Raw genomic sequence first — 25,530 nt, forward strand, 5'->3', positions numbered from 1 at the left:
GTATAGCCCTACTACCCAGGGACGGCTCTCGTATAGCCCTACTACCCAAGGACGGCTCTCGTGTAGCCCTACTACCCAGGGACGGCTCTCGTATAGCCCTACTACCCAGGGACAGCAGTAATATAGCCCTACTACCCAGGCACAGCAGTCATATAGCCCTACTACCCAGGAACAGATCTCGTATAGCCCTACTACCCAGGGACGGCTCTCGTTTAGCCCTACTACCCAGCGACAGCTGTCGTATAGCCCTACTACCCAGGGACAGCTCTCATATAGCCCCTACTACCCAGGGACGGCTCTCGTATAGCCCTACTAGCCAGGAACAGCTCTCGTAAAGCCCTTCCCAGGGACAGCTCTCGTATAGCCCTACTACCCAGCGACAGCTCTCGTATAGCCCCACTACCCAGGGACAGCTTTCATACAGCCCTTCCCAGGGACAGCTCTCATATAGCCCCACTACCCAGGGACATCTCTCATATAGCCCCACTACCCAGGGACAGCTCTCGTACAGCCCTTCCCAGCTCTCATACAGCCCTACTACCCAGGGACAGCTCTTGTACAGCCCTTCCCAGGGACAGCTCTCGTATAGCCCCACTACCCAGGGACAGCTCTCGTACAGCCCTTCCCAGGGACAGCTCTCGTACAGCCCCACCCAGGGACAGCTCTCGTACAGCCCTTCTCAGGGACAGCTCTCGTACAGCCCCACTACCCAGGGATAGCTCTCGTACAGCCCTTCCCAGGGACAGCTCTCGTATAGCCCCATTACCCAGGGACAGCTCTCATATAGCCCTACTACCCAGGGACAGATCTCGTATAGCCCTACTACCCAGGGACAGCTCTCGTATAGCCCCACTACCCAGGGACAGCTCTCGTATAGCCCTACTACCCAGGAACAGCTCTCGTAAAGCCCTTCCCAGGGACAGCTCTCGTATAGCCCTACTACCCAGCGACAGCTCTCGTATAGCCCCACTATCCAGGGACAGCTCTCGTATAGCCCCACTACCCGGGACAGCTCTCATATAGCCCCTACTACCCAGGGACGGCTCTCGTATAGCCCTACTACCCAGGGACGGCTCTCGTATAGCCCTACTACCCAGCGACAGCTCTCGTATAGCCCCACTACCCAGGGACAGCTCTCTTATAGCCCCACTACCTAGGGACGGCTCTCGTATAGCCCTACTACCCAGGAACAGCTCTCGAAAAGCCCTTCCCAGGGACAGCTCTCGTATAGCCCTACTACCTAGCGACAGCTCTCATATAGCCCCACTACCCAGGGACAGCTCTCTTATAGCCCCACTACCTAGGGACGGCTCTCGTATAGCCCTACTACCCAGGAACAGCTCTCGTAAAGCCCTTCCCAGGGACAGCTCTTGTATAGCCCTACTACCCAGCGACAGCTCTCGTATAGCCCCACTACCCAGGGACAGCTCTCGTACAGCCCTTCCCAGGGACAGCTCTCATACAGCCCTACTACCCAGGGACAACTCTTGTACAGCCCTTCCCAGGGACAGCTATGGTATAGCCCCACTACCCAGCGACAGCTCTCGTACAGCCCTTCCCAGGGACAGATCTCGTATAGCCCTACTACCCAGGGACGGCTCTCGTATAGCCCTACTACCCAAGGACGGCTCTCGTGTAGCCCTACTACCCAGGGACGGCTCTCGTATAGCCCTACTACCCAGGGACAGCAGTAATATAGCCCTACTACCCAGGCACAGCAGTCATATAGCCCTACTACCCAGGAACAGATCTCGTATAGCCCTACTACCCAGGGACGGCTCTCGTTTAGCCCTACTACCCAGCGACAGCTCTCGTATAGCCCTACTACCCAGGGACAGCTCTCATATAGCCCCTACTACCCAGGGACGGCTCTCGTATAGCCCTACTAGCCAGGAACAGCTCTCGTAAAGCCCTTCCCAGGGACAGCTCTCGTATAGCCCTACTACCCAGCGACAGCTCTCGTATAGCCCCACTACCCAGGGACAGCTCTCATACAGCCCTTCCCAGGGACAGCTCTCATATAGCCCCACTACCCAGGGACATCTCTCATATAGCCCCACTACCCAGGGACAGCTCTCGTACAGCCCTTCCCAGCTCTCATACAGCCCTACTACCCAGGGACAGCTCTTGTACAGCCCTTCCCAGGGACAGCTCTCGTATAGTCCCACTACCCAGGGACAGCTCTCGTACAGCCCTTCCCAGGGACAGCTCTCGTACAGCCCCACTACCCAGGGACAGCTCTCGTATAGCCCCACCCAGGGACAGCTCTCGTACAGCCCTTCTCAGGGACAGCTCTCGTACAGCCCCACTACCCAGGGATAGCTCTCGTACAGCCCTTCCCAGGGACAGCTCTCGTATAGCCCCATTACCCAGGGACAGCTCTCATATAGCCCTACTACCCAGGGACAGATCTCGTATAGCCCTACTACCCAGGGACAGCTCTCGTATAGCCCCACTACCCAGGGACAGCTCTCGTATAGCCCTACTACCCAGGAACAGCTCTCGTAAAGCCCTTCCCAGGGACAGCTCTCGTATAGCCCTACTACCCAGCGACAGCTCTCGTATAGCCCCACTATCCAGGGACAGCTCTCGTATAGCCCCACTACCCAGGGACAGCTCTCATATAGCCCCTACTACCCAGGGACGGCTCTCGTATAGCCCTACTACCCAGGGACGGCTCTCGTATAGCCCTACTACCCAGCGACAGCTCTCGTATAGCCCCACTACCCAGGGACAGCTCTCTTATAGCCCCACTACCTAGGGACGGCTCTCGTATAGCCCTACTACCCAGGAACAGCTCTCGTAAAGCCCTTCCCAGGGACAGCTCTTGTATAGCCCTACTACCCAGCGACAGCTCTCGTATAGCCCCACTACCCAGGGACAGCTCTCGTACAGCCCTTCCCAGGGACAGCTCTCATACAGCCCTACTACCCAGGGACAACTCTTGTACAGCCCTTCCCAGGGACAGCTCTCGTATAGCCCCACTACCCAGCGACAGCTCTCGTACAGCCCTTCCCAGGGACAGATCTCGTATAGCCCTACTACCCAGGGACGGCTCTCGTATAGCCCTACTACCCAAGGACGGCTCTCGTGTAGCCCTACTACCCAGGGACGGCTCTCGTATAGCCCTACTACCCAGGGACAACTCTTGTACAGCCCTTCCCAGGGACAGCTCTCGTATAGCCCCACTACCCAGCGACAGCTCTCGTACAGCCCTTCCCAGGGACAGATCTCGTATAGCCCTACTACCCAGGGACAGATCTCGTATAGCCCTACTACCCAGGGACGGCTCTCGTGTAGCCCTACTACCCAGGGACGGCAGTCATATAGCCCTACTACCCAGGCACAGCAGTCATATAGCCCTACTACCCAGGGACAGATCTCGTATAGCCCTACTACTCAGGGACGGCTCTTGTGTAGCCCTACTACCCAGCGACAGCTCTCATATAGCTCTACTACCCAGGGACAGCTGTCATATAGCCCCACTACCCAGGGACAGCTCTCGTATAGCCCTACTACCCAGCGACAGCTCTCGTATAGCTCCACTACCCAGGGACAGCTCTCGTGCAGTCCTTCCCAGGGACAGCTCTCATATAGCCCCACTACCCAGGGACAGCTCTCATATAGCCCCACTACCCAGGGACAGCTCTCGTACAGCCCTTCCCAGCTCTCATACAGCCCTACTACCCAGGGACAGCTCTTGTACAGCCCTTCCCAGGGACAGCTCTCGTATAGCCCCACTACCCAGGGACAGCTCTCGTACAGCCCTTCCCAGGGACAGCTCTCGTATAGCCCCACTACCCAGGGACAGCTCTCGTACAGCCCTTCCCAGGGACAGATCTCGTATAGCCCTACTACCCAGGGACGGCTTTCGTGTAGCCCTACTACCCAGGGACGGCTCTCGTGTAGCCCTACTACCCAGGGACGGCTCTCGTATAGCCCTACTACCCAGGGACAGCAGTCATATAGCCCTACTAACCAGGCACAGCAGTCATATAGCCCTACTACCCAGGGTCAGCAGTCATATAGCCCTACTACCCAGGCACAGCAGTCATATAGCCCTACTACCCAGGGACAGATCTCGTATAGCCCTACTACCCAGGGATGGCTCTCGTGTAGCCCTACTACCCAGCGACAGCTCTCATATAGCTATTACCCAGGGACAGCTGTCATATAGCCCCACTACCCAGGGACAGATCTCGTATAGCCCTACTACCCAAGGACAGCTCTCATGTAGCCCTACTACCCAGGGACGGCTCTCGTATAGCCCTACTACCCAGGGACAGCAGTCATATAGCCCTACTACCCAAGCACAGCAGTCATATAGCCCTACTACCCAGGAACAGATCTCGTATAGCCCTACTACCCAGGGACGGCTCTCGTGTAGCCCTACTACCCAGCGACAGCTCTCGTATAGCCATACTACCCAGGGACAGCTCTCATATAGCCCCTACTACCCAGGGACGGCTCTCGTATAGCCCTACTACCCAGGGACAGCTCTCGTACAGCCCTTCCCAGGGACAGCTCTCATATAGCCCCACTACCCAGGGACAGCTCTCATATAGCCCCACTACACAGGGACAGCTCTCGTACAGCCCTTCCCAGGGACAGCTCTCATATAGCCCCACTACCTAGGGACAGCTCTCGTATAGCCCCACCCAGGGACAGCTCTCGTACAGCCCTTCTCAGGGACAGCTCTCATACAGCCCCACTACCCAGGGACAGCTCTCATATAGCCCCACTACCCAGGGACAGCTCTCATATAGCCCCACTACCCAGGGACAGCTCTCATATAGCCCTACTACCCAGGGACAGATCTCGTATAGCCCCACTACCTAGGGACAGCTCTCATATAGCCCCACTACCCAGGGACAGCTCTCATATAGCCCCACTACCCAGGGACAGCTCTCATATAGCCCCACTACCCAGGGACAGCTCTCGTATAGCCCCACTACCCAGGGACAGCTCTCGTATAGCCCCACTACCCAGGGACAGCTCTCTTATAGCCCCACTATCCAGGGACAGCTCTCGTATAGCCCTACTACCCAGGGACAGCTCTCATACAGCCCTACTACCCAGGGACAACTCTTGTACAGCCCTTCCCAGGGACAGCTCTCGTATAGCCCCACTACCCAGCGACAGCTCTCGTACAGCCCTTCCCAGGGACAGATCTCGTATAGCCCTACTACCCAGGGACAGATCTCGTATAGCCCTACTACCCAGGGACGGCTCTCGTGTAGCCCTACTACCCAGGGACGGCTCTTGTATAGCCCTACTACCCAGGGACAGCAGTCATATAGCCCTACTACCCAGGCACAGCAGTCATATAGCCCTACTACCCAGGGACAGATCTCGTATAGCCCTACTACCCAGGGATGGCTCTTGTGTAGCCCTACTACCCAGCGACAGCTCTCATATAGCTCTACTACCCAGGGACAACTGTCATATAGCCCCACTACCCAGGGACAGCTCTCGTATAGCCATACTACCCAGGGACAGCTCTCATATAGCCCCTACTACCCAGGGACGGCTCTCGTATAGCCCTACTACCCAGGAACAGCTCTCGTAAAGCCCTTCCCAGGGACAGCTCTCGTATAGCCCTACTACCTAGCGACAGCTCTCATATAGCCCCACTACCCAGGGACAGCTCTCTTATAGCCCCACTACCTAGGGACGGCTCTCGTATAGCCCTACTACCCAGGAACAGCTCTCGTAAAGCCCTTCCCAGGGACAGCTCTTGTATAGCCCTACTACCCAGCGACAGCTCTCGTATAGCCCCACTACCCAGGGACAGCTCTCGTACAGCCCTTCCCAGGGACAGCTCTCATACAGCCCTACTACCCAGGGACAACTCTTGTACAGCCCTTCCCAGGGACAGCTATGGTATAGCCCCACTACCCAGCGACAGCTCTCGTACAGCCCTTCCCAGGGACAGATCTCGTATAGCCCTACTACCCAGGGACGGCTCTCGTATAGCCCTACTACCCAAGGACAGCTCTCGTGTAGCCCTACTACCCAGGGACGGCTCTCGTATAGCCCTACTACCCAGGGACAGCAGTAATATAGCCCTACTACCCAGGCACAGCAGTCATATAGCCCTACTACCCAGGAACAGATCTCGTATAGCCCTACTACCCAGGGACGGCTCTCGTTTAGCCCTACTACCCAGCGACAGCTGTCGTATAGCCCTACTACCCAGGGACAGCTCTCATATAGCCCCTACTACCCAGGGACGGCTCTCGTATAGCCCTACTAGCCAGGAACAGCTCTCGTAAAGCCCTTCCCAGGGACAGCTCTCGTATAGCCCTACTACCCAGCGACAGCTCTCGTATAGCCCCACTACCCAGGGACAGCTCTCATACAGCCCTTCCCAGGGACAGCTCTCATATAGCCCCACTACCCAGGGACATCTCTCATATAGCCCCACTACCCAGGGACAGCTCTCGTACAGCCCTTCCCAGCTCTCATACAGCCCTACTACCCAGGGACAGCTCTTGTACAGCCCTTCCCAGGGACAGCTCTCGTATAGTCCCACTACCCAGGGACAGCTCTCGTACAGCCCTTCCCAGGGACAGCTCTCGTACAGCCCCACTACCCAGGGACAGCTCTCGTATAGCCCCACCCAGGGACAGCTCTCGTACAGCCCTTCTCAGGGACAGCTCTCGTACAGCCCCACTACCCAGGGATAGCTCTCGTACAGCCCTTCCCAGGGACAGCTCTCGTATAGCCCCATTACCCAGGGACAGCTCTCATATAGCCCTACTACCCAGGGACAGATCTCGTATAGCCCTACTACCCAGGGACAGCTCTCGTATAGCCCCACTACCCAGGGACAGCTCTCGTATAGCCCTACTACCCAGGAACAGCTCTCGTAAAGCCCTTCCCAGGGACAGCTCTCGTATAGCCCTACTACCCAGCGACAGCTCTCGTATAGCCCCACTATCCAGGGACAGCTCTCGTATAGCCCCACTACCCAGGGACAGCTCTCATATAGCCCCTACTACCCAGGGACGGCTCTCGTATAGCCCTACTACCCAGGGACGGCTCTCGTATAGCCCTACTACCCAGCGACAGCTCTCGTATAGCCCCACTACCCAGGGACAGCTCTCTTATAGCCCCACTACCTAGGGACGGCTCTCGTATAGCCCTACTACCCAGGAACAGCTCTCGTAAAGCCCTTCCCAGGGACAGCTCTTGTATAGCCCTACTACCCAGCGACAGCTCTCGTATAGCCCCACTACCCAGGGACAGCTCTCGTACAGCCCTTCCCAGGGACAGCTCTCATACAGCCCTACTACCCAGGGACAACTCTTGTACAGCCCTTCCCAGGGACAGCTCTCGTATAGCCCCACTACCCAGCGACAGCTCTCGTACAGCCCTTCCCAGGGACAGATCTCGTATAGCCCTACTACCCAGGGACGGCTCTCGTATAGCCCTACTACCCAAGGACGGCTCTCGTGTAGCCCTACTACCCAGGGACGGCTCTCGTATAGCCCTACTACCCAGGGACAACTCTTGTACAGCCCTTCCCAGGGACAGCTCTCGTATAGCCCCACTACCCAGCGACAGCTCTCGTACAGCCCTTCCCAGGGACAGATCTCGTATAGCCCTACTACCCAGGGACAGATCTCGTATAGCCCTACTACCCAGGGACGGCTCTCGTGTAGCCCTACTACCCAGGGACGGCAGTCATATAGCCCTACTACCCAGGCACAGCAGTCATATAGCCCTACTACCCAGGGACAGATCTCGTATAGCCCTACTACTCAGGGACGGCTCTTGTGTAGCCCTACTACCCAGCGACAGCTCTCATATAGCTCTACTACCCAGGGACAGCTGTCATATAGCCCCACTACCCAGGGACAGCTCTCGTATAGCCCTACTACCCAGCGACAGCTCTCGTATAGCTCCACTACCCAGGGACAGCTCTCGTGCAGTCCTTCCCAGGGACAGCTCTCATATAGCCCCACTACCCAGGGACAGCTCTCATATAGCCCCACTACCCAGGGACAGCTCTCGTACAGCCCTTCCCAGCTCTCATACAGCCCTACTACCCAGGGACAGCTCTTGTACAGCCCTTCCCAGGGACAGCTCTCGTATAGCCCCACTACCCAGGGACAGCTCTCGTACAGCCCTTCCCAGGGACAGCTCTCGTATAGCCCCACTACCCAGGGACAGCTCTCGTACAGCCCTTCCCAGGGACAGATCTCGTATAGCCCTACTACCCAGGGACGGCTTTCGTGTAGCCCTACTACCCAGGGACGGCTCTCGTGTAGCCCTACTACCCAGGGACGGCTCTCGTATAGCCCTACTACCCAGGGACAGCAGTCATATAGCCCTACTAACCAGGCACAGCAGTCATATAGCCCTACTACCCAGGGTCAGCAGTCATATAGCCCTACTACCCAGGCACAGCAGTCATATAGCCCTACTACCCAGGGACAGATCTCGTATAGCCCTACTACCCAGGGATGGCTCTCGTGTAGCCCTACTACCCAGCGACAGCTCTCATATAGCTATTACCCAGGGACAGCTGTCATATAGCCCCACTACCCAGGGACAGATCTCGTATAGCCCTACTACCCAAGGACAGCTCTCATGTAGCCCTACTACCCAGGGACGGCTCTCGTATAGCCCTACTACCCAGGGACAGCAGTCATATAGCCCTACTACCCAAGCACAGCAGTCATATAGCCCTACTACCCAGGAACAGATCTCGTATAGCCCTACTACCCAGGGACGGCTCTCGTGTAGCCCTACTACCCAGCGACAGCTCTCGTATAGCCATACTACCCAGGGACAGCTCTCATATAGCCCCTACTACCCAGGGACGGCTCTCGTATAGCCCTACTACCCAGGGACAGCTCTCGTACAGCCCTTCCCAGGGACAGCTCTCATATAGCCCCACTACCCAGGGACAGCTCTCATATAGCCCCACTACACAGGGACAGCTCTCGTACAGCCCTTCCCAGGGACAGCTCTCATATAGCCCCACTACCTAGGGACAGCTCTCGTATAGCCCCACCCAGGGACAGCTCTCGTACAGCCCTTCTCAGGGACAGCTCTCATACAGCCCCACTACCCAGGGACAGCTCTCATATAGCCCCACTACCCAGGGACAGCTCTCATATAGCCCCACTACCCAGGGACAGCTCTCATATAGCCCTACTACCCAGGGACAGATCTCGTATAGCCCCACTACCTAGGGACAGCTCTCATATAGCCCCACTACCCAGGGACAGCTCTCATATAGCCCCACTACCCAGGGACAGCTCTCATATAGCCCCACTACCCAGGGACAGCTCTCGTATAGCCCCACTACCCAGGGACAGCTCTCGTATAGCCCCACTACCCAGGGACAGCTCTCTTATAGCCCCACTATCCAGGGACAGCTCTCGTATAGCCCTACTACCCAGGGACAGCTCTCATACAGCCCTACTACCCAGGGACAACTCTTGTACAGCCCTTCCCAGGGACAGCTCTCGTATAGCCCCACTACCCAGCGACAGCTCTCGTACAGCCCTTCCCAGGGACAGATCTCGTATAGCCCTACTACCCAGGGACAGATCTCGTATAGCCCTACTACCCAGGGACGGCTCTCGTGTAGCCCTACTACCCAGGGACGGCTCTTGTATAGCCCTACTACCCAGGGACAGCAGTCATATAGCCCTACTACCCAGGCACAGCAGTCATATAGCCCTACTACCCAGGGACAGATCTCGTATAGCCCTACTACCCAGGGATGGCTCTTGTGTAGCCCTACTACCCAGCGACAGCTCTCATATAGCTCTACTACCCAGGGACAACTGTCATATAGCCCCACTACCCAGGGACAGCTCTCGTATAGCCATACTACCCAGGGACAGCTCTCATATAGCCCCTACTACCCAGGGACGGCTCTCGTATAGCCCTACTACCCAGGAACAGCTCTCGTAAAGCCCTTCCCAGGGACAGCTCTCGTATAGCCCTACTACCTAGCGACAGCTCTCATATAGCCCCACTACCCAGGGACAGCTCTCTTATAGCCCCACTACCTAGGGACGGCTCTCGTATAGCCCTACTACCCAGGAACAGCTCTCGTAAAGCCCTTCCCAGGGACAGCTCTTGTATAGCCCTACTACCCAGCGACAGCTCTCGTATAGCCCCACTACCCAGGGACAGCTCTCGTACAGCCCTTCCCAGGGACAGCTCTCATACAGCCCTACTACCCAGGGACAACTCTTGTACAGCCCTTCCCAGGGACAGCTATGGTATAGCCCCACTACCCAGCGACAGCTCTCGTACAGCCCTTCCCAGGGACAGATCTCGTATAGCCCTACTACCCAGGGACGGCTCTCGTATAGCCCTACTACCCAAGGACAGCTCTCGTGTAGCCCTACTACCCAGGGACGGCTCTCGTATAGCCCTACTACCCAGGGACAGCAGTAATATAGCCCTACTACCCAGGCACAGCAGTCATATAGCCCTACTACCCAGGAACAGATCTCGTATAGCCCTACTACCCAGGGACGGCTCTCGTTTAGCCCTACTACCCAGCGACAGCTGTCGTATAGCCCTACTACCCAGGGACAGCTCTCATATAGCCCCTACTACCCAGGGACGGCTCTCGTATAGCCCTACTAGCCAGGAACAGCTCTCGTAAAGCCCTTCCCAGGGACAGCTCTCGTATAGCCCTACTACCCAGCGACAGCTCTCGTATAGCCCCACTACCCAGGGACAGCTCTCATACAGCCCTTCCCAGGGACAGCTCTCATATAGCCCCACTACCCAGGGACATCTCTCATATAGCCCCACTACCCAGGGACAGCTCTCGTACAGCCCTTCCCAGCTCTCATACAGCCCTACTACCCAGGGACAGCTCTTGTACAGCCCTTCCCAGGGACAGCTCTCGTATAGCCCCACTACCCAGGGACAGCTCTCGTACAGCCCTTCCCAGGGACAGCTCTCGTACAGCCCCACTACCCAGGGACAGCTCTCGTATAGCCCCACCCAGGGACAGCTCTCGTACAGCCCTTCTCAGGGACAGCTCTCGTACAGCCCCACTACCCAGGGATAGCTCTCGTACAGCCCTTCCCAGGGACAGCTCTCGTATAGCCCCATTACCCAGGGACAGCTCTCATATAGCCCTACTACCCAGGGACAGATCTCGTATAGCCCTACTACCCAGGGACAGCTCTCGTATAGCCCCACTACCCAGGGACAGCTCTCGTATAGCCCTACTACCCAGGAACAGCTCTCGTAAAGCCCTTCCCAGGGACAGCTCTCGTATAGCCCTACTACCCAGCGACAGCTCTCGTATAGCCCCACTATCCAGGGACAGCTCTCGTATAGCCCCACTACCCAGGGACAGCTCTCATATAGCCCCTACTACCCAGGGACGGCTCTCGTATAGCCCTACTACCCAGGGACGGCTCTCGTATAGCCCTACTACCCAGCGACAGCTCTCGTATAGCCCCACTACCCAGGGACAGCTCTCTTATAGCCCCACTACCTAGGGACGGCTCTCGTATAGCCCTACTACCCAGGAACAGCTCTCGAAAAGCCCTTCCCAGGGACAGCTCTCGTATAGCCCTACTACCTAGCGACAGCTCTCATATAGCCCCACTACCCAGGGACAGCTCTCTTATAGCCCCACTACCTAGGGACGGCTCTCGTATAGCCCTACTACCCAGGAACAGCTCTCGTAAAGCCCTTCCCAGGGACAGCTCTTGTATAGCCCTACTACCCAGCGACAGCTCTCGTATAGCCCCACTACCCAGGGACAGCTCTCGTACAGCCCTTCCCAGATGACAGCTCTCATACAGCCCTACCACCCAGGGACAACTCTTGTACAGCCCTTCCCAGGGACAGCTCTCGTATAGCCCCACTACCCAGCGACAGCTCTCGTACAGCCCTTCCCAGGGACAGATCTCGTATAGCCCTACTACCCAGGGACGGCTCTCGTATAGCCCTACTACCCAAGGACGGCTCTCGTGTAGCCCTACTACCCAGGGACGGCTCTCGTATAGCCCTACTACCCAGGGACAGCAGTAATATAGCCCTACTACCCAGGCACAGCAGTCATATAGCCCTACTACCCAGGAACAGATCTCGTATAGCCCTACTACCCAGGGACGGCTCTCGTTTAGCCCTACTACCCAGCGACAGCTCTCGTATAGCCCTACTACCCAGGGACAGCTCTCGTATAGCCCCACCCAGGGACAGCTCTCGTACAGCCCTTCTCAGGGACAGCTCTCGTACAGCCCCACTACCCAGGGATAGCTCTCGTACAGCCCTTCCCAGGGACAGCTCTCGTATAGCCCCATTACCCAGGGACAGCTCTCATATAGCCCTACTACCCAGGGACAGATCTCGTATAGCCCTACTACCCAGGGACAGCTCTCGTATAGCCCCACTACCCAGGGACAGCTCTCGTATAGCCCTACTACCCAGGAACAGCTCTCGTAAAGCCCTTCCCAGGGACAGCTCTCGTATAGCCCTACTACCCAGCGACAGCTCTCGTATAGCCCCACTATCCAGGGACAGCTCTCGTATAGCCCCACTACCCGGGACAGCTCTCATATAGCCCCTACTACCCAGGGACGGCTCTCGTATAGCCCTACTACCCAGGGACGGCTCTCGTATAGCCCTACTACTCAGCGACAGCTCTCGTATAGCCCCACTACCCAGGGACAGCTCTCTTATAGCCCCACTACCTAGGGACGGCTCTCGTATAGCCCTACTACCCAGGAACAGCTCTCGAAAAGCCCTTCCCAGGGACAGCTCTCGTATAGCCCTACTACCTAGCGACAGCTCTCATATAGCCCCACTACCCAGGGACAGCTCTCTTATAGCCCCACTACCTAGGGACGGCTCTCGTATAGCCCTACTACCCAGGAACAGCTCTCGTAAAGCCCTTCCCAGGGACAGCTCTTGTATAGCCCTACTACCCAGCGACAGCTCTCGTATAGCCCCACTACCCAGGGACAGCTCTCGTACAGCCCTTCCCAGGGACAGCTCTCATACAGCCCTACTACCCAGGGACAACTCTTGTACAGCCCTTCCCAGGGACAGCTATGGTATAGCCCCACTACCCAGCGACAGCTCTCGTACAGCCCTTCCCAGGGACAGATCTCGTATAGCCCTACTACCCAGGGACGGCTCTCGTATAGCCCTACTACCCAAGGACGGCTCTCGTGTAGCCCTACTACCCAGGGACGGCTCTCGTATAGCCCTACTACCCAGGGACAGCAGTAATATAGCCCTACTACCCAGGCACAGCAGTCATATAGCCCTACTACCCAGGAACAGATCTCGTATAGCCCTACTACCCAGGGACGGCTCTCGTTTAGCCCTACTACCCAGCGACAGCTCTCGTATAGCCCTACTACCCAGGGACAGCTCTCATATAGCCCCTACTACCCAGGGACGGCTCTCGTATAGCCCTACTAGCCAGGAACAGCTCTCGTAAAGCCCTTCCCAGGGACAGCTCTCGTATAGCCCTACTACCCAGCGACAGCTCTCGTATAGCCCCACTACCCAGGGACAGCTCTCATACAGCCCTTCCCAGGGACAGCTCTCATATAGCCCCACTACCCAGGGACATCTCTCATATAGCCCCACTACCCAGGGACAGCTCTCGTACAGCCCTTCCCAGCTCTCATACAGCCCTACTACCCAGGGACAGCTCTTGTACAGCCCTTCCCAGGGACAGCTCTCGTATAGTCCCACTACCCAGGGACAGCTCTCGTACAGCCCTTCCCAGGGACAGCTCTCGTACAGCCCCACTACCCAGGGACAGCTCTCGTATAGCCCCACCCAGGGACAGCTCTCGTACAGCCCTTCTCAGGGACAGCTCTCGTACAGCCCCACTACCCAGGGATAGCTCTCGTACAGCCCTTCCCAGGGACAGCTCTCGTATAGCCCCATTACCCAGGGACAGCTCTCATATAGCCCTACTACCCAGGGACAGATCTCGTATAGCCCTACTACCCAGGGACAGCTCTCGTATAGCCCCACTACCCAGGGACAGCTCTCGTATAGCCCTACTACCCAGGAACAGCTCTCGTAAAGCCCTTCCCAGGGACAGCTCTCGTATAGCCCTACTACCCAGCGACAGCTCTCGTATAGCCCCACTATCCAGGGACAGCTCTCGTATAGCCCCACTACCCAGGGACAGCTCTCATATAGCCCCTACTACCCAGGGACGGCTCTCGTATAGCCCTACTACCCAGGGACGGCTCTCGTATAGCCGTACTACCCAGCGACAGCTCTCGTATAGCCCCACTACCCAGGGACAGCTCTCTTATAGCCCCACTACCTAGGGACGGCTCTCGTATAGCCCTACTACCCAGGAACAGCTCTCGTAAAGCCCTTCCCAGGGACAGCTCTTGTATAGCCCTACTACCCAGCGACAGCTCTCGTATAGCCCCACTACCCAGGGACAGCTCTCGTACAGCCCTTCCCAGGGACAGCTCTCATACAGCCCTACTACCCAGGGACAACTCTTGTACAGCCCTTCCCAGGGACAGCTCTCGTATAGCCCCACTACCCAGCGACAGCTCTCGTACAGCCCTTCCCAGGGACAGATCTCGTATAGCCGTACTACCCAGGGACGGCTCTCGTATAGCCCTACTACCCAAGGACGGCTCTCGTGTAGCCCTACTACCCAGGGACGGCTCTCGTATAGCCCTACTACCCAGGGACAACTCTTGTACAGCCCTTCCCAGGGACAGCTCTCGTATAGCCCCACTACCCAGCGACAGCTCTCGTACAGCCCTTCCCAGGGACAGATCTCGTATAGCCCTACTACCCAGGGACAGATCTCGTATAGCCCTACTACCCAGGGACGGCTCTCGTGTAGCCCTACTACCCAGGGACGGCAGTCATATAGCCCTACTACCCAGGCACAGCAGTCATATAGCCCTACTACCCAGGGACAGATCTCGTATAGCCCTACTACTCAGGGACGGCTCTTGTGTAGCCCTACTACCCAGCGACAGCTCTCATATAGCTCTACTACCCAGGGACAGCTGTCATATAGCCCCACTACCCAGGGACAGCTCTCGTATAGCCCTACTACCCAGCGACAGCTCTCGTATAGCTCCACTACCCAGGGACAGCTCTCGTGCAGTCCTTCCCAGGGACAGCTCTCATATAGCCCCACTACCCAGGGACAGCTCTCATATAGCCCCACTACCCAGGGACAGCTCTCGTACAGCCCTTCCCAGCTCTCATACAGCCCTACTACCCAGGGACAGCTCTTGTACAGCCCTTCCCAGGGACAGCTCTCGTATAGCCCCACTACCCAGGGACAGCTCTCGTACAGCCCTTCCCAGGGACAGCTCTCGTATAGCCCCACTACCCAGGGACAGCTCTCGTACAGCCCTTCCCAGGGACAGATCTCGTATAGCCCTACTACCCAGGGACGGCTTTCGTGTAGCCCTACTACCCAGGGACGGCTCTCGTGTAGCCCTACTACCCAGGGACGGCTCTCGTATAGCCCTACTACCCAGGGACAGCAGTCATATAGCCCTACTAACCAGGCACAGCAGTCATATAGCCCTACTACCCAGGGTCAGCAGTCATATAGCCCTACTACCCAGGCACAGCAGTCATATAGCCCTACTACCCAGGGACAGATCTCGTATAGCCCTACTACCCAGGGATGGCTCTCGTGTAGCCCTACTACCCAGCGACAGCTCTCATATAGCTATTACCCAGGGACAGCTGTCATATAGCCCCACTACCCAGGGACAGCTCTCATATAGCCCCTACTACCCAGGGACGGCTCTCGTATAGCCCTACTACCCAGGGACAGCTCTCATATAGCCCCTACTACCCAGGGACGGCTCTCGTATAGCCCCTACTACCCAGAGACAGCTCTCGTACAGCCCCTGACCAGTTTGTGCATTGCGGTACATACTTGTACCATGTTACATGGAGATCTGCATATGTCCTTACAATTACAAGTGGCCCTTTCAAAGCAGCCATAATGCTGATGTGGTCCTTGGTGAAAATGAGTTCTACAAGCCTTGCTATGAAGAAACTGAAGATGTAAAATCCTCACATACAGGACATAATCCTCACCGCCTTCATCTTCTTCACTGTCCGGCTCTGATTTTATGGTCCGCAGACCTGGGAATGAATCATATGAGGAAATGGTCAGGAGAAACAAACATTGTCCCTATCGTAACAGCATCACCTCATGCTCAACACCACTGTCCCGATAGTAACTCCACCATTCTGGTAGTAACACCACCGTCCATAGCACCGCTATCCTGATCGTAACACCACCGCCTCGATCATAAAACCGCCACCACAATCGCAACACCAGTACCACAATCATAACACTGCTGCCCTGATCGTAACACCGCCACCTTTATCGTATCACTGCCATCCCCACCGAAGTACCGCTGTCACAATCGTAACACCACCTTTTAATTGAAACACTGCTGTCCTGATTGTAACACTGCCATCCTCATCAAAACAGCGCTGTCCCAATCGTAACACCATCGTCCTGATTGTAACATTCCCGTCCCCAGCCATCCTGATCCTAACACCGATGATTATAACACCCCGATCTCGATCTTAACACCGCAGCCCTGATCGTAACACCTCCATCTCCATTGTAACACAAGGATCCCGATCGTAACACCGCCACCGTGGTTGTAACACCGCCTCCCTGATCATAACACCGCCACCCCGATCGTAACACCGCCACTGTGGTTGTAACACCGCCTCCCCAATCATAACACCGCCTCCCTGATCATAACACCGCCTCCCCGATCATAACACCGCCTCCCTGATCATAACACCGCCTCCCCGATCATAACACCGCCTCCCTGATCATAACACCGCCTCCCCGATCATAACACCGCCTCCCTGATCATAACACCGCCACCCCGATCATATCACCACCTCCCCGATAATAACACCGCCTCCCTGATCATAACACCGCCTCCCCGATCATAACACCGCCTCCCCGATCATAACACCGCCTCCCCGATCATAACACCGCCTCCCCGATCATAACACCGCCTCCCCTATCATAACACCGCCTCCCCGATCATAACACCGCCTCCCCGATCATTACACCGCCTCCCTGATCATAACACCGTCTCCCTGATCATAACACCGCCTCCCCAATCATAACACCGCCTCCCCGATCATAACACCGACTCCCCGATTATAACACCGCCTCCCCGATCATAACACCGCCTCCCCGATCATAACACCGCCTCCCCGATCATAACACCCCCGCCCCGATCATAACACTGCCTCCCCGATCATAACACCGCCTCCCCGATCATAACACCGCCTCCCCGATCATAACACCGCATCCCTGATCATAACACCGCCTCCCTGATCATAACACCCCCGCCCCGATTGTAACACCGCCTCCCTGATCATAACACCATCTCCCCGATCATACCACCTCCCCGATCATAACACCGCCTCCCCGATCATAACACCGCCTCCCCGATCATAACAAAACCACCCCGATCATAACACCGCCTCCCTGATCATAACACCGACTCCCTGATCATAACACCCCCGCCCCGATCATAACACCGCCTCCCCGATCATAACACCGCCTCCCCAACCATAACACCGCCTCCCCGATCATAACACCCCCGCCCCGATCATAACACCGCCACCGTGGTTGTAACACCGCCTCCATGATCATAACACCACCACCCCGATCATAACACCGCCTCCCTGATCATAACACCGCCTCCCTGATCATAACACCGCCTCCATGATCATAACACCACCACCCCGATCATAACACCGCCTCCCTGATCATAACACCGCCTCCCTGATCATAACACCCCTGCCCCGATCATAACACCGCCACCATGGTTGTAACACCGCCTCGCTGATCATAACCCCACCTCCCCGATCATAACACCGCCTCCCCGATCATAACACCACCACCCCGATCATAACACCACCACCCCGATCATAACACCGCCTCCCTGATCATAATACCCCCGCCCCGATCATAACACCGCCTCCCCGATCATAAAACTGCCTCCCCGATCATAACACCGCTTCCCCGATCATAACACCCCCGTCACCGTGGTCATAACACCGCCTCCATGATCATAAAATCACCACCCCGATCATAACACCGCCTCCCCGATCATAACACCACCACCCCGATCATAACACCGCCTCCCTGATCATAACACCACCTCCCTGATCATAACACCGCCTCCCCGATCATAACACCACCACCCCGATCATAACACCGCCTCCCTGATCATAACACCACCTCCCTGATCGTAACACCGCCTCCCTGATCATAACACCACCACCCCGATCATAACACCGCCTCCCCGATCATAACACCACCACCCCGATCATAACACCGCCTCCCCGATCATAACACCACCACCCCGATCATAACACCGCCTCCCTGATCATAACACCACCTCCCTGATCGTAACACCGCCTCCCTGATCATAACACCGCCTCCCCGATCAAAACACTGCTTCCCCGATCGTAACACCCCCGCCCCGATCGTAACACCCCCGTCCCGATCATAACACCCCCGTCCCGATCGTAACACCACCGTCACAATTGTAACACAACCGCCCGATCGTAACACCACCATCTCAAATGTAACATAGCCGTCCCCACTGAAACACCGCCATCGCTATCATAACACCGCCATCCCGATCATAACACCACCCTCCCCACTGTAACACCACCGTCCCCATTGTAAAACCAGTGTCCCCTTAGCAGCACTGCCATCCCCATCGTAACACAGCCGTCCTGACCGTATATCAGCTGTCCCGCTCATAACACCATTTCTTGGTCCAGCCCATCATGGAGTCACCTGGCCCAGGTAAGATGGAACAATTCAAAACTGTGAAATGTTTGCATGGGGTGTGGCAGGTTCCTTCACATGTCAACTTTCCATAACTAGCTACTGTATTACAATGAGCATTTTCTGTAGTTTTCATATAAAAAAAATGATCAGTGCTGGAATTAGATAACATAGCTAGGGAAGAACACGGCATATTTACCTTTATCATATTGAGCCGAATATAATGGTGCAGAAGACGCTCTCCCTGGAATTCTTTCTTCTGGTTCAGGGAATCCACCTGGCTCCTCCATCCACCTTCTTGTCCCAAGTTGCCACCTCCTCTCCTCTGAGAAAAAAAAACCCAGCACTTTAAGAGGGTGTTACCTCCATCATATGGACCTTCAATGTGTGTCCATCATAGACCAGTGTCAGAGGATGTCACCTCCATTGTGAGGACCTCCATTGTATACCCATGATAAACCAAAGTCAGAAGATGTCAACTCCATCATGAGGACCTTCAATGTGTGTGCATTATAGATCAGTATCAGAGGGTGTCACCTCTATTATGAGGAAGTGCAATGTGTGTCTATCATAGACCAGTATTAGAATATATCACCTCGATCATGAGGACCTCCAATGTGTGTCCATCACAGACCAGTGTCAGACGACGCCACCTTCATCATGAGGACCTCTGAAGTGTGTGTATCAGAAACCAGGTTCAGAATATGTCACCTCCATCATGAGAACCTCGGATGTGTGCCCATCATACATCAGTGTTAGAAAATGTCACCTTCATCACGAGGACCTCCAATGTTTGACCATTATAGACCAGTGTCAGAAGATGTCACTTTCATCACGAGGACCTTGGAGGTGTGTACATCATACAACAGCAGCAGACGTCATGTGCATCATGAGGACCTCTGATGTTTGTCCATCAGACACCACAGTCAGACTATGTCACCTCCATTATGAGGACCTCTGATGTGGGTCTATTAAAGACCAGTATCAGAATATGTCACTTACATCGTGAAGACCTCTGATATCGGTCCATCATACACCAGTATCAGAAGATATCACCTCCATCCTGATGACTTCCAATATGCATCCATTATAGACCGGTGTCAAAAAATTTCACCTCCATCATGTCGACCTCCAATGTGTATCCATTATAGACCAGTGTCAGAAGATGTCAAATCCATTATGAGAACAAAAAAGGATATAGTTGCACTCGGTAGTGTATGTGTAACAATGAATATGGGAATATAGACATGCATTATTGTTAAGAAAAACATGTAAAAATTGAGATACTTGGCCCACAAAAATGGCCAGTTTTATGTAAGCCCAACAGCTAACGCCAAAGTCACCCAAGTCCTCTCCTCCACACCATTACCCCGCCAGTGCACCAGATACTGCAGAGAACCACTAACCAACCAGGAGTCAATGACTCTATACACCTCAAACTCCTAGGAACCGTTAACTAAAACTGGAGGTGGAGGTGTGAGAAGAGAGGTTCCTGAACCCACAAAACTCTTTAAAAGAGATTTGTGGAACACATTATGGATTTTGTATACTGCACGTAATACCAACCAGAAGGCTAGTGTATTGATAATGGCAGAAATCTGGAATGGACTGATGAAATGCGGTCCCAATTTAAGAGATGGTAACTTAAGCTTGATGTTTTTAGTAGATAGCCACACGCAATCACCCACACACAGGTCCGGACATGGCACACATGCACAGTCAGCCACATGGTTATATTTAGTCCCCATGCTAAGCAAGTGTTACTGAACATTTCTCCATGTAGACCCAGCACAGACCCTACCTGGTCCTCTTCAGATACCCTGGAAGAGTGACCCTTACGCAATGTACAAAACTGAGGATGTTGACCATAGACACAGAAGAAAGGAGATACAACAAAGGATTCATGACGGTGGTTGTTAATAGCAAAATATGCCAGAGGAAGGAACGCCAAACACTACTCCTGATTATCAGAGACAAAGCAATGCAAATATTGTTTCAAGTTTTGATTCATACACTCAGTTTGACCATTAGACTGTTGGTGGAAAGCAGATAAGTGGGACAATTTGATCCCCAGGTGAGAGCAAAATGCTTTCCAAAAATCAGAGATGAATTGAGTACCCCTATCAGAGACAATGTCAGACTGAACTCCATGGAGTCTGACCACTTCACATATGAACACTTGGGCTAATGCCTTGATCCGTAATGAAATCCATCGAGATATCTGTCCAGGGTTTGCTAGGAACACTCAATGGTAGCAAACACCCAGACGACGAGAGTAAAATGGCTTAGATCATGCACAGATGGAACAGTTGGACACATAAGAGACCACAGCCCTATGGATCTTGGGCCACCAAAAACAACGCAACAGGAGGTCCAGAGTGTCCTTCACCCCCAAGTGACCAGATGGAACCGAATAGTAATGCTCCCTCAAAATCTTAAGACGAAGTTTCAGGGGAACAAATGTCTTGTTTTCTCGAACCTCAAATGGTGCCTCATCCCGGACCTCAGCAATCGCACACTCCACCTCAGTACTGAGAGCTGACACTACCACACACTTCTGCTTGATGGGAACTAATTCCTCCTGAGGTTCTCTACCTGGAAAACCCCTGGATAATGCATCCGCCTTGGTGTTCTTAAACCCAGGATGGTAGGTGACGAAAAAATTAAACCTGTTGAAAAACAAGGACCATCGAGCTTATCTTGGAGAAAGGCTCTTGGCCGACTCAAGATATAAGAGATTCTTATGGTCGGTGAGAACAGTAACAGGATGTATGGCCCCCTCCAGGAAGTGTCGTCATTCCTCAAATGCCAACTTGATGGCAAGTAATTCCCTACTACCTATGACATAGTTACGTTCGTCTGCCAACAACTTCCTAGAAAAGAAGGCACATTGGCGGAGCTTACCAAGTGACGGACCCTGAGACAATACATCCCTGACCCCTACCTCAGATGTGTCCACCTTTACCGTAAAAGGAAGAGATACATTGGGTTGTACAAGTACCGGAGCTGACGCGAAGCACCTTTTTACACTATCAAATGCGCGTAAAGCACTTTCTGATCAGTCGGAAGTCTGCCCCTTTTTTAGTCATTTCAGTCAGGGGTCTTGCAATAGCCAAAAAATTCTTAATGAACTTTCTATAATAATTGGTGCAACCTAACAACCTAGCGCTGTAGTGCTTTCAGGTTCTTAGGATGGTCCCAATTTTAAATAGCCTGCACCTTAAAGGGATCCATCCTGAATCCAGTCGCGGAAATGATGTAGCCCATAAAAGGTAATTCCTGAACCGCAAATACACACTTTCAAACTTATTGAAAAGCTTGTTTGCCCTGAGTAGCTGCAACACTTTTCTAATGTGCTCCATGTGTGACCATCGCTCATGAGAGTAAATGAGGATGTCATCCAGGTGTACGATAACACCTTTACCCAAGAGGTGAGCAAACACATCATTCACAAAATGTTGGAATACAGCAGGTGCGTTAGTTAAACCAAAGGTCATCACCAGATTCTCATAGTGACCCTCCGGAGTATTAAACACCATCTTCCACTCATCCCCCTCACGGACCCTGATCAGATTCTAGGCCCCTCTGAGGTCGAGTTTGGAGAACCACTTTACTCCTGAAATCTGGTTAAAAAGGACTGGAATTAGTGATATAGGATATGGATCATGGGCCGTAATCTGGATAAGTTCCCGAAAATCCAGACACTGGTGTAATCCACCATCCTTCTTTTTCACAAAGAAAAAACCTGCGAAGCCGGAGAGGACGAGGGCCTAATGTGACCACTGGCCAAACTCTCAGCAATATATTCCCTGAGATCCAGGCTCCCCAGACCGGACAGATTGTACAGTCTGCACATGAGCAGCCCAGCCCCCGCTTCTGCCGAAATTCTGTCGAATAGCCCTGCTCGATCTGACGGTCATTATCCTCCATAAGTGAGAAGAAGGCCAAGTCCATCTATACAAATATCTGAGTGCGTGTTGTTTTACCTCATATATATATATATATATATATATATATATATATATATATACACACACACACATTTATACATAGATTTACACATTATATTTAATCTAGTATTCATTTATACATTTGTTCACCGTATATTATTATATACACAGTTACATATTTTATTAATCTTTTTTTTTTACCAATTATCTATACTCTTTTATTCAATTTATTTTAATGTATATTCACATCACACGACACTTTCTATTTCTATATTTTTATTACCGTATATACTCGAGTATAAGCCGAGTTTTTCAGCACATTTTTTAAGCTGAAAATGCCCCCCTCGGCTTATACTCGAGTCAGGGTCCCACAAAAAAAATTATTCTCATATTCTCACCTGTCCTCCGTTCCTGCGGTGCCCTCAGCTGCTTCTTGTAGACCCCTCCGCAACAGTGTCTAATGCATGGGGCTGCAGGATGCTGTCATGGCTTTACTGCAGTTGACTGCTTTACAGCGGCTGCAGTGCAGCAAAGCATTCCACTGCAGTAAAGCCATGACGGCAGCCTGCAGCCCCGTGCATTGAATGCGATCATGGAGGGGTCTACAAGAAGCAGCTGAGGTCACCGCGGGAATGGAGGACAGGTGAGAATAATTTTTATTTCATAATAACAGACAAGAAGGGGACCGATAGGAGGACATTACTGTAGGGCACACTACTAGAGGGCACAAGGATGGGGCACATGGATGCGCACATTACTACAAGGATGGGCACAGTACATTTTATTGGGATCTATTTTTATTTTTGAAACTTCCCAGTAGCTGCTGCATTTCCCTCCCTAGGCTTATACTGGAGTCAATACGGTTTCCCAGTTTCTTGTGGTAGAATTAGGGGCCTCGGCTTATACTCGGGCCGGACAATACTCAAGTGTATATGGTACTTAAATAATGAATTTATGTTCATGTAGGTGTTTATTTGAGATTATATATATATATATATATATATATATATATATATATATATATATACATACACACACACACTACAGTTCAAAAGTTTAGGGTCACTTAGATTTTTCCTTATTTTTTTTATTGAAACTAACATTAAATTACACAGAAATCCCCTCTATACATTGTTATGTAGTAAATGACTATTCTAGCTGCAAACGTCTGTTTTTTCATGCAATATTTACATAGGTGTATGTATACAGGCCCATTTCCAACAACCACCACTCCAGTGTCTAATGGGACATTGTGTTTGCTAACTGTGTTAGAAGGCTAATGGATGTTTAGAAATCCCTTGAAAACCCTTGTACAAGTATGTTAGCACAGCTGAAAACAGTTTTGCTGATTAGAGAAGCTATAAAATTGACCTTCCTTTGAGCTAGTTGAGAATCTGGAGCATTACATTTGTTGGTTCCATTAAACTCTCAAAATGGCCAGAAAAAGAGAACTTTCCTGTGAAACTCAACAGTCTATTCTTATTCTTAGAAATGAAGGATATTCCATGCGAGAAATTGCCAAGAAACTGAAGATTTCCTACATCGGTGTGTACTACTCCCTTCAGAGGAGAGCACAAACAGGCTGTAACCAGAGTGGAGAGAAGTGGAGGCCGCGCTGCACAACTGAGCAACAAGGCAAGTACATTAGAGTCTCTAGTGTGAGAAATCCACGCCTCACAGGTCCTCAACTGCAGCTTCATTACATAGCACCCGCAAAACACCAGTGTCACCGTCTACAGTGAAGAGGTGACTCTGGGATGCCGGCCTTCAGGGTAGAGCGGCAAAGAAAAAGCCATATCTGAGGCTGGCTAATAAAAGGAAAAGGTTAATATGGGCAAAAGAACAGACATTGGACAGAGGAGGATTGGAAAAAAGTGTTATGCACAGACGAACCGAAGTTTGAGGTGTTTGGATCACACAAAACATTTGTGAGATGCAGAACTACTGAAAAGATACTGGAAGACTGCCTGACGCCATCTGTCAAACATGGTGGAAGTCATGTGATGGTCTGGGGTTGCTTTGAGCTGGTAAAGTGGGAGATTTGTACAAGGTAAAAGTGATTTTGGATAAGGAAAGCTATCACTCCATTTTGTAACGCCATGCCATGCCCTGTGGACAGCGCTTGATTGGAGCCAATTTCATTCTACAACAGGACAATGACCCAAAGCCACCTCCAAATTATGCATGAACTATTTAGGGAAGAAGCCGGCAGCTGGTATCTATCTGTAATGGAGGGGCCCAGTCACCAGACCTCAACCCTATAGAGCTGTTGTGGGAGCAGCGTAACCGTATGGTACCAAAAAGTGCCCATCAAGGGTGGAAGCATGGGGAGAAATATCTCCAGATACCTCTGCACATTACCAGCTAGAATGCCAGAGCTCTGCAAAGCTGGAATTGTGCAAAGAAGCGATCTGTGCCGAAAGCCAAGTGTGAAGAGAAATTATTATTTCATGTAACAATCATTATTTCTGACCTCTTCACTGTCTGCACGAGATTCTCTATTCGTTATGCAGCTCATCTGATGAATAACAGGTGGATATTCATGGAAAAGACAGAATTGTCTGGGTGACCCCAAACTTTTGAACTGTAGTGTGTATATATATATATATATATATATATATATATATATATATATATATATATATGAATCTACCTACTTAGGGCTATGTACAGTTATTTGATATTGAATATTTTATTTATAGAATTTAATTTTCAATTATATATTCATTACAATGTATACAACTAGTTCTTGCCAAATATTAT

General features: G+C 52.9%; 1 protein-coding gene across 6 annotated transcripts in view; it reads right to left on the reverse strand.

Annotated features, from left to right (window-relative positions):
- Positions 1–25,530, reverse strand: part of LOC142243730 (uncharacterized) — a 1,240,762-nt gene that overhangs the window by 16,936 nt on the left and 1,198,296 nt on the right. For all 6 annotated transcript variants that reach the window (XM_075315928.1, XM_075315929.1, XM_075315931.1 and 3 more), the window contains 2 exons: positions 19,017–19,142; positions 16,069–16,116 (listed from right to left, as the gene is read on the reverse strand). In XM_075315928.1, coding sequence (XP_075172043.1) covers positions 16,069–16,116; positions 19,017–19,142 — 174 coding nt within the window. The remainder of the gene's footprint in view (positions 1–16,068; positions 16,117–19,016; positions 19,143–25,530) is intronic.

Source organism: Anomaloglossus baeobatrachus, chromosome 6 (assembly GCF_048569485.1).
Source record: "Anomaloglossus baeobatrachus isolate aAnoBae1 chromosome 6, aAnoBae1.hap1, whole genome shotgun sequence".
Classification (NCBI taxonomy): domain Eukaryota; kingdom Metazoa; phylum Chordata; class Amphibia; order Anura; family Aromobatidae; genus Anomaloglossus; species Anomaloglossus baeobatrachus.